The sequence below is a fragment of the Malurus melanocephalus genome, unplaced genomic scaffold (genome assembly GCF_030028575.1).
Source record: "Malurus melanocephalus ecotype Western Australia unplaced genomic scaffold, MMel_1.1 scaffold_416, whole genome shotgun sequence".
In the NCBI taxonomy this organism is placed as follows: domain Eukaryota; kingdom Metazoa; phylum Chordata; class Aves; order Passeriformes; family Maluridae; genus Malurus; species Malurus melanocephalus.
Window position 1 is genome coordinate 553,125 of NW_026623648.1, and position 14,003 is coordinate 567,127.

Here is a 14,003-nt window from a genome sequence, read left to right on the forward strand (position 1 = left end):
GCCCGTTAGCTCTCTGGCACAGCTCCCTATAAACAGGTACATTATCTGAAGGATCAGGCTGGAATCAGCTGTTTAACATGCTTTGGACAGCTAACCTGCCAAGTCACTCTGCTCTGGCAGCTGGTGAGAACTGCATCATAAAACCTGATASAGCAGCTGCTTCTTCTTGCAAACAGATTTAAGCTGCTTCTTAAGTAAATGGCTTAGGAAAAAAAGCATCTTATTCCCAAGTTGTTTTCGATTTCCATTTATTTTACAAGGTATCATTCACACAATGATAACAAGGTACTGATCCGAACAATTCTGTAACAATTAAAAAAGTAAACATTTGTTGTGACCATGTACATTGAATTGCACTTTTAATAACAAGCATTACACTTATATTTTCATGTCGTAATTTATATAATACATGGATTTGYTTCCCAAGTACTGGTAGTACTGAATGGTTTTCAGTTTGAAGTCCGACCTATCTATGATGCTCTTTTTTTGCCTAATGCTTTATGATTTGAGAACTTCAGGCACACCTAGGTCACAAAGGCAACTCCAAATCTGGAAAAGTTCATTGTCATGGGGTCAGAGATTTGAAGCTGCTCTGTTTTCAGTGTGCTGGAGTGAATTCACCTTAATGGCAGAGAGAGGGAGATGGATTATGTCAGATTAGAAACTTTGCTGCATTCACATGCCATCTTTTCCCAGTTCAAAGAAGCCAGAGAATCTTCTTMCATGGGAAAGCAAGAGTTCCCACAGCTCAAGAGAGCTCCTGGCACAGCTTTTGAGGGTGGTATAGCAAAATTGCAAACCYAGGGATTACTGAAAGGCAGGAATTGAGATCTGAAGAAAAATCTGGGAACATCTGGTTTGCATTGGTAGTACCATCCATGTATCATATAAAATACAAAAATTAGAGAAACTGTAAGGAAATTAGTACAGCCCAGGATTCTGGTGGTATCAAATCACAAATGAAATTTATGATACCAAATCCTTTGATGTATTTATCCCCTAGTCATTCAGTTTCTTATATATTATTCTATATGCAAGATAAAGTTCTCCAAAGATACATATATATTCCTTTACAGGTTAAATAAAAGCAAGTCCCATTGAATAAGAAAATAATAAAAAGTAATATCCTAATTCTCTACCCATATTTTTTTTCAGGTAAAAATAGCATGAAATACATTCAGTAGCAAAGCAGTTGAGACCCAGGAAAAATGGAGAGCCCTGTATTCCTGGAGAACTAACCTGTATGTGTCAAGTCACAATCCTGAAATAAATTGTGTAGACTTCTGACTTGGGAAAGATAAGGTCTTGATCAATGCTGATCGTTATTTATCCATTTGCAAATTCCTTGCATTTCCCAAAAGCCAACTGGATTAGCTCATTAATAGGCTAAAGGCTGCTGTGACATAAATCTACACTAAAACCTGAGAGATCCAAACTTGAGTGTTTCATCATGTCTCCCCTTAGTGCTATTACTTGGAAGGAGGTAATGGGACAGTTCCCAGTAGGATATTAGCACAATAGACAGAAAAAGAATTTAGTTTTAACCTTTGTGTTTGCACATTGGGTGCAGCCAGCTCTTTGCACAACAGACCCTTCGGCAGTGTCTGGCAGGGACATGAGGTGCTTGTCTGCCACAGCAATCCCTCAGCCTTGAGGAAACATCTCTGCCCACTCTTCATGATCAATCAGATGTGACACTAAGTTTCCTCTCTAGCAGCTGGAAGAACACCAGCAGTGTAAGGTAAGAGTGCTTCTGGTTTCAGAGTCAAGGGTGTTTAGGCTTAGGAGAAGATGCAGAAGTTGCCAATTATCCCTGAGTCTAACAGTAAATGAAAATCARAGGTTTAGTTCTCCCACACATACAAGTAGTTTCATGGATTTCACTGCWGCTACTTAATATATTAAGGAAGGGTGCAGGCCTGCCTTGATCCTGTGGAGAAAGCATGGCATGTAGTTTCCAAATTTTGAYACTTCCTGCCAGTAAATGCAGATTTTCATTTACTCCTAAACTACCACCTTCAGTGAGTGGCATCACAGCCCTGAAGTCAATGGGAGACTTCATGCTTTGTGAAGGGGATGAACTCCTGCAGTTCTTCACTTTTATCTCTGTCTCCCCTTGTAAATGGCTGTTTTTACTTCAAGTTGTTCTCAACACTGTGGCACAGATGATGTTTTATCTCAAAAGAAATTTCAAGGGCCAACCAAGGGAAGTAATTTAAAATGTCTAACAGAAAAAAAATGCTTACGAATAAGCACTTTAACTTAGCTGTAGCAATGTAACTCAGCTATAGCAAATTAAATCCTCATTAGTGGACAGGACAGGGGTGGGTTTGTCCACTGGCAGTACTGATTACAAGGCTGACTACCTTTCCTGAGACTGGTTCTRCCAAACACTAATGTAGATGAACCTCAGGGATTTTGCAGTTTCTTGGCTTAACTCTACCCATGGTATWTTCTATTTTTTTTTCTTTTTAATTCCCTCCAGGTACATTTAGAAACATAAACTAAGTGGAAYAAGTCTTATTACTTTAGAATATTAAGTTTGATTCACAAAGATAATACAAGACTAGTTCACAGATGTACCACRTAACTAAATCAGCCTTGTTTCATTTAGCCTGTAAAGTGTTACAGTCAAAGGAAAAACAACTTTTTAAAGTGAAAAAGACTTTTTTTTAGGCCCCCCCCCCCCATATTGGGCATCTCAGTAAGAGATTAGAATCCAACAAGATAAAAGTTGTAGTAAAAATATTCTTTGGAAGTTTGTTCCTAATCAAGGTAAAGGCTTTATTTCAGAATGATGCCTTCTCAATAAAATTTAAAAATAGGTTTTAGTTCCACATATMTATATTTATAAAATTCAAATTAATTTTAATAAAAGTGTGATGTGGACACATAGTTTACTAGAGATTAAGGGAAAAAAGGTTGATCACTCCAGACTCAGCAGCTATGTTAGCTGTTCCAATGTCACATGGAAGCAACAGTTTCAGTGAGACTTTGATGATGTTTCCTGCTGAAAAGCTGAACAGTGAGCCAGCTATCCTTGACAAATCCACCAACAATATATGTGTAGGTAGTTCTGTCACACACAGATCTCTTTTCTTGCAGGAAACTAMATTTCCCCATAGCATCAACAGTCAGCAGATAGAATTATAGCTTGCCTGGTTTAATCATGGAGTCCTGCTCCTTTCCTTGTTTCTGAATATTCATCAAGATAATGCCAYAAAGCCATTTTCTTACTCCTTCAGTAATGCTGAGAAGATGAAGTTTCCACCTGAATATTACTCTTCCAAATGCCACTGCTACAAATTGCTCCCCTGGATCTACAGCTGGAAGGTGGAAATTGTTTACTGCCTTTTAGAGTCATTGCTTTCTGAAACTTCATTTGGTGAGGTAAACCAGCTTCCATCTTTACAAGGGTTTGAAACCATCGTGGCTAGCAGGTAGTAAGTGTGGTTCTGTTCCTGAAACTCAACTTCCAAAGTCATAAAGCAGCTACACTGAGAAAAGGAATGTTGTGTCAAAGCTCATGTGAAACGTGGTGACCGTAATTACCAGTTCCTTTTTGATGAACTTGGAAAGTCCCACTCCCATGATCCGCTCACTCAYTGGACCCTTTGAGGTGATGTAACTCAATCACTTGATGAAAGATGAACCATAGAGGGGTAAATCCACCCACATCTTTTTTTTTGCTGTTGTTTTTAATCATCTCCAGTACATACTCTAACAAAGACRAGGGACACGACTGTACAGTGTGGAGTTGGAGGGGTGAACAGCAGTGAACTCCTAACTCATCTGCTCAGGGAATCAAAACTTTACACATTCCTTTAATCTTTCTTCCTGAACTTTTCCAGTCATGGTTTTAAATCCACTTGTAAGTATGATTAAGATAAAYTAAATGAGAAATTCAGGTACTTGTCCAACAACCAAGTTTTCCTCATGGGCACAATACTCTCAAATGCAACAATCATATAGTTCACCAGGTATCCTTAAAAACAACTTCAGATTTATTATGAATTTGGATTCACATTCTGAATGTGAAGCGAAACTGGTAAGTGAATGACAAACACGGGGTTTTGTCAGTCAAGGAAATGGAAACATTTATGCAAATATTATGAGCAAGAAAGTGACATGGGAGAAAGACCTTTGATAACATACCTTCTGKTTTTCTCCCTTTTTTCCTCACCATATTAATAATTCCAGAAAATCACTGTTCTTGAAGGTACATTTTAAAATAATAGTTTTTTAACCCCTTATTTTTAGAAGAGAGAATTGGGTCTGAATGGTGATTATATTTTGATCTCTACTTCTAACAGCCGACTGCCTTTCAGAATCTTTCCTTTGCCACTGGTAACATTAAATTTGTTTCAACTGTTGAAAATAATTCACAATTATGCTTGACAACAAAGCCCAAGATGGGTATCTTTAAATTTTATTGTACAAAACCAACAATGTATGGCATTCCATAGAATTTTTTTTAAAAAAGATCAAAACAGAACTAATGTCCCTGGAAAAATCTTGTAAATGAAACAATTAATACACAACATTTAGTCCAGCAATGACATTTACCTGCAAGATCATCTTTAGACATGACMGGTATAATTAAAAAAATATTCCATCAGTTCAAGCAATAGTTTAATTTTCCATGAAATAAGTATTTCTATGAACACTTTATGTTTAGTCAAAATGAATGCTTTTGAACTTTCTTACCTTAAGAGATATAAAACAACCAGACAGGTTTGGGAATCACCAGAGAAGTCTACCCCGACAGGAAAGCTTAGGGTTTGCATTCCYCTTGAAAATGCTTGTTTTTATAAAAATAGGCAATACCCACAATAACCAAAAGCCTCTAGCAAACAGACCTTGCTTCTGTGATATTTTATTCATCAGTGCAGCAGAAGCCTTTTGGGTATTTTATTTGGTACTTCATTTCTGTGTCAATTTTGGAATCTGAATATAGACCCAGGGCAAGGTTTTCATTACTTTTATTCATAAAACCTACCCTTTATTGCACAGGATTTACAAAAGGTCAAAACCATGCAAGGTCTTCACTCTGYTTCTCAGCAAAAACATCAAATAAGTGTCAAAACAGTTTTCCCTTTATCCMAGTGGAAGGAATTACTCCTTGGAATTCTTAATATAAATATGAATTCTAAAAAAGGAACTAGGTAAGTTTAKGTTAAATTCCAGTTGAGCTGTAAATAGCCTTTAAACAATGGTGTTACAAAAAACTGCACTACTTGCATTTCTTAAGAAAAGCCAATCCAAACTAAGAAGTTACCAGGGAAGATCATAGCAATTGTGCCAGGAGAGCACAAGCCTATCTTTGCTATGGCCTAGGCTTTACAAAAAGTGCTTCTCTGCAGGATGCAGTCACTGTGATAAACTTCTGAGATGGTCCCAGGGCATAAATTATCCGAGACATGTTACACTGTGCTTTCTAGGGAGAGATTATGCTGCAGTACTAGACATTTTCCATTCTCTCTCTTCCTCCAGAAGAAAAACCCTCTATGCAAGATAAAAAATAATTTCAAATTAGTTGTATTAAAGACCTAGTTCTGAAGTATTTATTTAACATCTAGTCATATAAAATAAAGTGTAAAAGAATGAAGGTATCAGAACGTGGCTTTCAGCAAGGCAGTATGGGAAGTAGGAATTCAACATAAACCAGGATGTTTTTCCCCTTTGAAAAGGGTCACATCAGAAAACGAATGAAAAACACCGAAGAATTTCACTTCAAGCCCACACTCCTGCCTTATGTCCTTTCCCCGGGAGGAGAGACCACTGGAAGAATCCTCCAGGGTTTCAGCTGTGTTGTTCTTTGTGCTCTTGTGCCGGGTGTGGCCGGAACTATGTGCTGCCCTCTCTGGGAGGCAGGGGAGGCTGGGGCTGCGGTGGTGCCTGTGTGCCTGTGGCCGTTTTGATAGAGTTCAGGGTTTTGCTAAACCAAGAGTTTTTGGCAGCTTGGATTTCATTCATAAGGGCTCCTCTCTGGTGCTCCAGCTCCTAAGAAAGCAGAATAGTTAGAATTGATCAAACCTCAATTAATTAACAAAGAAACATCTTCACACTCAGTCCCTGCCTTCCCTTGCAATCTCCTAGGCACTGGGGAGAGAAGACATTCAAACTGCAGAAACAGCACAAGATATTTAGACACATAAAGAAAAACCTCTTTCTTTAGAAGACAGACTTCTTTTTTCTGAAAGTTCACAGATATACAGGCATGCAGGTATGTGCTCTCTTTTGGAACACTTTTTTTGCATAATTTGGAATAATTTTGGACTAAGCATGAGGTTAAGGTGACCACCTGGCTGTACTTGGATTCCACGTACCTGAATTTTGCACTTGGCTTCCACGAGCTGCAGTTTGGTCTGTGCAAGTTCCAGCTCCATCTCTCTCAACTGCTTTTTCAATGCATCCTTCTCATCATCTGTTTCAATGCCTTTGTTGTCCGTGCTTACAGCAGGCACCTTCAGTGCCCCCTCCTTGCTGAAAATCTCACTGCAGTGTTTGCAGGCCATCACTTTACCCTGAAATACCCAGAAAACTCATTCTTAATCCATGTTGCTGTACTTCCTGGAAGAGGCTTTTTTTTTTTTTTGTCAGACTACCTCAATCTCAAACAATTTAGTACTTCAGTTTTCATAATTGGCATGAAAAAATTTGAGTAGTTCATGAACAATTYCCAGGGTATGTTAACCAGTATAAAAATTCCTACAATCTACTTAGCATGCTCTAAAYACAGATACTTTACTCCAATATTAGAATCATCTTGCTACCAAAGCTTTGTAATATTTTTGTCAGCACAACTCACAGAGTAAATKAAGTCTGAGTAAATGAAACAGCCARCCTGCCTTGCAYGAACTAAAAYYGGATATTGAGCKATTTCAGCAGAATATAGGAACATCATTCCTAGAATTATTTCATATTATTATCAATAACATAAAAAGGTCACTAAAAAGCAACAAATCCAGTTCAGCTTGAGTACTAAAGAAATATGTAGAAGCCACAACAGGGGGTAAACAACTCTGCCTACTCAGTAGCGACAGAGTAGAGCGGTGGGATTATTGCCTGATCAGGGAATGTTTACCTCTTATGTAGATATTCCAGGTAAGGGGTTTAGAGAAGCGAGGGGAACCACTATGGGTATTCTGGGGATGGCCCGAGCTGTGCCATTTGCTTTAGTTATTTAAATTCTGCTTAAATTACAGAAACCCAAATATAAACCATGTCCAGTCTAATTCCAGTCCCACTACTGTACACACGTGAGAAACATGTTTTGTCTTCTAGAGAGTCTTTTTTTTTTTCCAGTTAATCAAAACATCCAAGTAAATACTTCTTTCCCTATATTTTTTTTGCCAGAAGTATACATTTTAACAGCAAAAACAAAAGCCAAGTACTATATGCACTTCAGTTTGAGAGTTCCGCTGTCTGATACAAGATAAATTAAATAAAAGGAAATGAAGGAAATAAACCCTTTCCTTGTTTACAACTCTGAAAAATTAATGTGGATGTTACTTTAAGTTTCAGTTCATGTTTTATTCTGTATCCCTGGTATTCAGCAATACTTRTGTTAGAAATATCCAGTATGTAGAGACATCGTTCTCACCTTCACAACATCCAGTTCATCTTTACTGGCCGCTTGTTGTTTTTCCAGCCTAGTACTCAGCTGGGAACAAATCTGGAGCAAAGAAAGCAATCTCTTAGCTCAAGTTTACTATAGCAAAATAGAATCTATGCTTTTTAACAATGGTTTTTGCTAGAACCAACATTTCTTAAATTCTGCCTCACTCAGATATATGCAGRCCCTCTTAACAACTCCACTGCTGCTGCTAATGATAAAAACCCATCAGTATACAATACAGAASTGGAACAGAGAAACAGGTACTTTTTATGGATGAGTTGGTTTATGATGTTTATACTGCAATGTGTCACTGAGTACACATGCATTCACCCTCTAGTACTAAAATTAGCTGAAAGACAGGTTACTCTTGATTGTCTAATTAGGAGACTATTTGGAAAGCCACAAGAAGATTTATGACAAATTACAGCATTGCCGTCTGAAAGCCTAAAAGGCAGTGGAGCGTTTTTGAAGGATGCGATCTGCAACACTGAAAACTCGGCTCTTGGAAGAGGCTGAAAGAAGAAATACAAGAGGAGCATCTCTGGAATAGTACCTGTTTATACTCTGCAATAATGGCTGTGGTTTTCTTGATCTCAGATTCTGCCTTCTCCAGCTGCTTCCTGAAGACTTCTTTCAGCTAGGAATTGAAGGAGAAAAGTTACACAGTACACTGACAGAACTTCTCAGAATGTTCATCAGACTGCTCACTTCACGTGTCTCTGTGTTTACAATAGCTCTACAGCAGCTTCTTACCAAATTCCCATTCTTAGATAAGTGTCTGATTTACTCAGTTTACAAATACTTAGTATATCAGTCATAAGCAAAAAGGTCTATACTGTGACCCTTTATCCCTGCTTGAAGAATTCTCCTGTAGCTTACTTAGCATGCTCTGTGTTAAATGGTGGTACATCATAGTCCACAGAACAAAAAAAGAAGACATTACTATTAAGCAAGATTTACTGGTTAAGTTTTTGTTTTTCTGCCCACTGTCACAGCAGGTTTGGCCAGATTGGTTGTTTGTTTGGAGGTGCAGCAAGAAGAATCTCTCAACACTATCACTGTCATCTCTGTAACAGGAGAAAAAAAATCTGTTTGCATCTATGGCACTGAGTTAAAACACAGCTAACTCATCTCTCCTTCAGAACTACGCCATTTGAAAAGCCCTGTCAGTAGGAAAAAGGCCTCACTGCCTTACTTAGGGCAATCAGAGAACTCCATTTTAGAGAGGCACAAAGAATTACCATTTATTGCTGCAGTCGCTGTTGCCAAATAACAAATATAAAAATCAGGATATCATTTTTGAAACGCACATGTTAGATATACAGGATTACAAAACTAAGACTGAATATTTTGCAACTGAGTTTGAAGCCAGGTCTATTCAGCAAAATTCTCCTGACCTTCACCCCTGTTTTGCTCTTGGTTGTAGCTTCAGGCAGGAACATTATTTAAGCAATCCAGCAGCTGAATCCAGAATGGACTCTTACAAGGCAACAACTCCTCCAGTTCCTCATTTAGATATTTAAGAGGTCTGATCACATTGCCTTACCTGAGATTGCTCACCATCAGTGACAACAATCATTAACAATACTTGGAARAGGGTAAACTATGGAAAACTAGACATTCAGAGCTCAAGTAAAGAAAAACACTGAAAACCATACTTTGGAAAAAAAAAATTACCATGCCACTATAAACTTTTAATTGAAAYTGCATTTTGAGGACAAAATCCTTTTCACAAATGCAACACATCCACACTTTTCTGCATWTCATTTTGCTTGCATTTCCTAACTAAATGGGAAAAGCTGGASAATGCTTTACCTGAGCAGTTTCCTCTTCCTGCTTCCTTTTCTCTTCCTCAGTCTCCACTAGCTTCTGTTTGGTCAGGAGAAGTTCCTTGTTCAAAACATCTGCTTTGTCTTCAGCCTAGAATCAGAGACAATGGTGTAAATCAGATGTTATCTGTGCCAATACAAATACATTAGGATATATAGCTCAGAAATACACTAGCTTTAGGTTCTCGCATTGTATTTTCCTGCCTTTTAATGGCTCACATAGTTTTTGATATAAAATTCCCTTTTCAGTTAGCCATTTACTAAAGTTGAAACTGCATTTCAACAACTGTGCAAAACGATCCTCTGGCCAGTTGTTTACCTATGCCCAGATGGCACATAAGCACAGACACTGCATCCTTGTACAAACAATGATGTAGAGAATATTTTTGTTGGGACCAATATTAATCTAAGCAAGGGCAGCATGATTTAGCTCCTGTGTAACTTCAAATAACTCATCACATYTTTTAATCTGTGAGCAGGGAAAACAGGTAACTATAAAAAACTTAGGTGTCTGCACTGGAYCCTACAAAGTGTTCAGGCAAAGACAAGTGTAGAGACAATCAGGACCACCAGAGAAAATGATTTATTTGTGCTAATAAGTATAACATGAAGAAACCTGATAACTGAGAATAAAATTTTCTCTTTTCTTGGAAGGCCCAAGCTTGTGGTGACACATGCTGGGAATGGTTTGTTTTCATAAGCACTGTCCTCACTGATCATCAGGAGAGAAATGGATTTCTCAATGTTTGGATATATTCTGTAGGCCTCTCCAATACACAGGCATCACACCATTGCACACACCACCCTTCCTGTTCAGTAATGAGGTCCAGGACAGGAAATGCTTGTGGCCAATTAACACTGAGTTTGCTGAAATTACAAGAGTGAAAAGGGCATTGGAAACAAGTAACCATATAGAACTTGTCTCTGAACTGAAGTTTGGTTTTTTATCACTGAAGTGGTATCAGCTCATCTTACTGCCCCAGAGATAATGATTAATGAGGATAGTAGTGGTGATTGTGGGCAGCAGAACTAGCTCTACCATCTCCATGACTGAAAAGATGGATTAAGGATTTCTTCATTACTTAGTGTGTTTAAAGTTGCATGGGAGAAAGGAAAACAAGCAATGCAAGAATGGAAAATCGATGTGATTAACATCTTAGAACAAAAGAACTTGGATATTACAAGGATGTTTTTGATGAAAGACCTGTTTAAGATACACTTTGAAGGAACTACAAATCTTTCCTCCATTCTTGTGTTCATGCCAGTTTCTCCAGGCTCCTGCAGTGGCACATGGTATCCCCTGTCCTTGCAGATGAGGAACGCAGTACCACAAGTGCCTGGGAATGGAGATGGGATGTGGGAAAACTTGATGGAGCCACTCTTGTCTACAGAAAGATGGGAAAATGTAGGAGAACAAGAAATGGGACTAGTGCATRTATGTGTTTGACAGCCTTGTCATGACACTTGAGGAAAAACAAGCATGGGCAGCTGCTTCATGTACACCYGGAGTTCCCAGGGAAGACTGGGCAACTCAGACACTGCTTTTAGCCTCCACACAAGACTGCCTGCTCCATGCAGAGCACATCTCTGCCTGCCTGTGCTCACCTACGTGGCTCACAATTTTGGAATCCCATGGATCCAAATCAGCAGAGCCAAACTGTCCAGGATCTGCCTACAGCAAAATGTAACTTGCATAACGGTGGGCAATGATGTTTACAATTCTGAGATTAGATAAAGCAAGCCAAATAATTATGTGAAATCCAATTGAGAGGCCCTTGCAGGAAAAGATTTTTAATTAGAGAAGGCACGATAGCCCTCACTGAGCAAGAGACTAATCACAAGGTGTGGTGAAGCTTGGYCCTCCAGTATTCAGTACCTTACCAAGAGCTGTCACAGCATTTACCAATACCACATAAAGCACTTCAGGAAGAGAGGACTGATTGCCTCTGAAAATCATCTCTGAGGCAAAGGGCTCTGAATGATGCTGCCCTCCACATTCCAGTCTCCACAGGGAACRTGAGCACTTACCCATGAACACCCAGGAGCCAATTCAATTTTCGATGCCATAACAATTCATTATGTCTGAAGTTTGCTGGCTGTACTAAAACTGCTATGAAAAACAGATCCACRCAGACATTTTGCAGTGGAACTTACTTTGAAACTAGTCCTTCAAGACCTATGTGGTACCTTTTTCAGGAAAACGTTCTTTCTTTGCTATCTGCCTAAAGGTTATGGCATACATGTTCTAAACAATCCCCAGCAGAGAAGATGGAGTCAGTCTTGGCTAGRCACCACTGAATGCCTACATGGCATATGGAAATCCAGCTGACTGCAGCTAGGAGTGAGGCTGCCAGAAAAATAAAGGCACAGATAATTACACTTGTAATGTTGTTTTCATGGTTTCACTTGAGCACAAAGCAGGGCTCCTAAAATTGCTGTTGCCAAAGGCTGAGCTGAGACCCATCTCTGTTAACATTACCTGGTCCAGGTCATTCCGTAAGGCAATTTTGCTTGTTACAAGCTCATGGGCAAGGTCATCATTCTCCTGCTCCAGCCTCATGCTTGCTTCTTGGAGCCTGCGGTTTTCCCTCTGAGGAAAGAAAGGAAAAACCAGGAAAAGAAGTTAATCCTTACCAAGAGCAATGAGCAAGTGCATTGTGTGCATAATACACTGAGAAGGAAAGAGTGCACATTGAGACAGGACTGCTGCTCTGGGAAACAACAGTGACTTAAGCCAGCAGTGCAAATGCAGCTATTCCACTTACATCCCACTGGTTTGTGTTGTGTAAGGCACACACACTGATTGTAGTGTTTCCCTGTCAAAAGTAAACACTGACTTCTTCACAAAAGCACTTGGTTTCTGCTTGCTCATTATCGAAAGAAATTAGGCAGCTAAAATCCCACCCACAGCAGAGAACAGGGACCAATTAAGAGTTACTCATAATAATGCTTCCAAATGAAATAGAAAGCTATCCTGCTCCACTTTACAAAATTCTGTCTGCAGGGATCCATAAAAATAGTCCACTTTGTAGGTGGTGCAGTGCCAACTTCCCATCTCCTGTGAGATCAGCAAAGAACAGCAAAGAACAGCATTTAGCAGGGAACTCCCCACAGCTCATATATCCTGTATCRCCATTTGTGCACTTCTCTGTAACTCATGCCAGTGACACTAGTGTGTACTTTAGAGAAAACCTGCTGAGAAAAAATTGCCAGGTGGAGAGGGGAGCTCCACCCTGAGCACAGMCCCAGGACCTGCTGGGGGCAATGACAGGAACATAACATGGAGAACTCAGAGGCTGCAGGCCCTTGATTCACTGCCCTATCTATTCTCTCCACACAGAAATGTCTGTGTGGAGCACTAATTACAGAAGGTGAGTGAACAGGAAAATGAACAGCAGTAATTCTTGTCTTTTAGAAATCAGTTTCTGTGACTGTTGTGCTAGGACTGAGAAACAGAACCATATTCAAAAGATGCCTGTGGGCATCAAAATTCAAAAATTTTGAATCTTCAAAAGATTCCAGGGGTCCAACATCAAATACAAGTCCTCATTTTCAGAAAATCACAGCCAGGAGTGCTCAGATCTATCAGACASATAGAGGTGCTTTCCTCAAATGGATTTTAAGAGAAACAAACTGGCCTGGCTTTCCATCACTGGGTATCTTCCATACCAAAATAGGCTTAAAGGGAATCTCTGCACTATGGAAATACAAAGTAAAACAACACTTTCATATGGAAACTCATAGGTGGAAGAACAAAAACCTATATGCTAAGATTTCAAAAACTACTTTTTCTCATCTGAAATGTAATGTATGTTCTCTACAAAATGTGATTTCTTGCATAAGTACATTATTCACCTGTTTTTACTTTCCCCTACTCACCGGCTATGCTCACTTTTTTTTTTTCTTTCCAAACTCACAACTGTGAAATTGCAATTTTAATTTCTGTTGCAAGCCCATTTTGCATGTTCGTCTTAAATAGAAACAGGACAAGTAGAGTTCTAAGAGCATGCAAAACAGGTCTCTTCTGTGTGGGAACTTCCTCTGTAGGATGTAGGCAGGATGTAGAACCTCTACAAATTCTCTCTTCTTAATGTGACCCTATTGTGTAACTAGAATAGGCACTGCCCCGTACCGGGAAGTACATTTGTTTCCCTTCCAAAAGATCATACTTTGAGTAACTTGTTTTTTACAGAAGCCATACATAACATGCTTTTGTCTTAACACAGTTAAAATAATCATTGCTGAAAGACACACAACTTTGGAGATCTTTCTTATTCTAAATGCACTGTAGTCTGCTTGGGACAAGGAACTTAAAAAATCTAAAGTATATTTTTGTCTGTAAACGTAATATATGCTTTAAAGTGTAAAACCAAATTGAAGTCAATAATAATAATAATAATAATAATAATAATAATAATAATAATAATAATAATAATAATCTCTAACACTTCTTTATTCCTGTATTTTGTTCAGACCATCTTAGAAATGTTGGTTTTTTAAATAGCTCTGCTGTCTCAGAAAGTGACCTGAGTTCACCTAAAACTTGAGACCAG

At 38.8% G+C, this 14,003-nt stretch overlaps 1 protein-coding gene across 7 annotated transcripts in view; it reads right to left on the bottom strand.

Moving 5' to 3' along the window:
- Positions 1-237: 237 nt before the first annotated feature.
- Positions 238-14,003, bottom strand: part of LOC130581523 (rab GTPase-activating protein 1-like) — a 96,869-nt gene continuing 83,103 nt past the window's right edge. For all 7 annotated transcript variants that reach the window (XM_057379672.1, XM_057379673.1, XM_057379669.1 and 4 more), the window contains 6 exons: positions 11,930-12,040; positions 9,437-9,541; positions 8,175-8,258; positions 7,607-7,678; positions 6,330-6,527; positions 238-6,003 (listed from right to left, as the gene is read on the bottom strand). In XM_057379672.1, the coding sequence (XP_057235655.1) occupies positions 5,848-6,003; positions 6,330-6,527; positions 7,607-7,678; positions 8,175-8,258; positions 9,437-9,541; positions 11,930-12,040 (726 nt within the window). In that variant the 3' untranslated portion in view covers positions 238-5,847. The remainder of the gene's footprint in view (positions 6,004-6,329; positions 6,528-7,606; positions 7,679-8,174; positions 8,259-9,436; positions 9,542-11,929; positions 12,041-14,003) is intronic.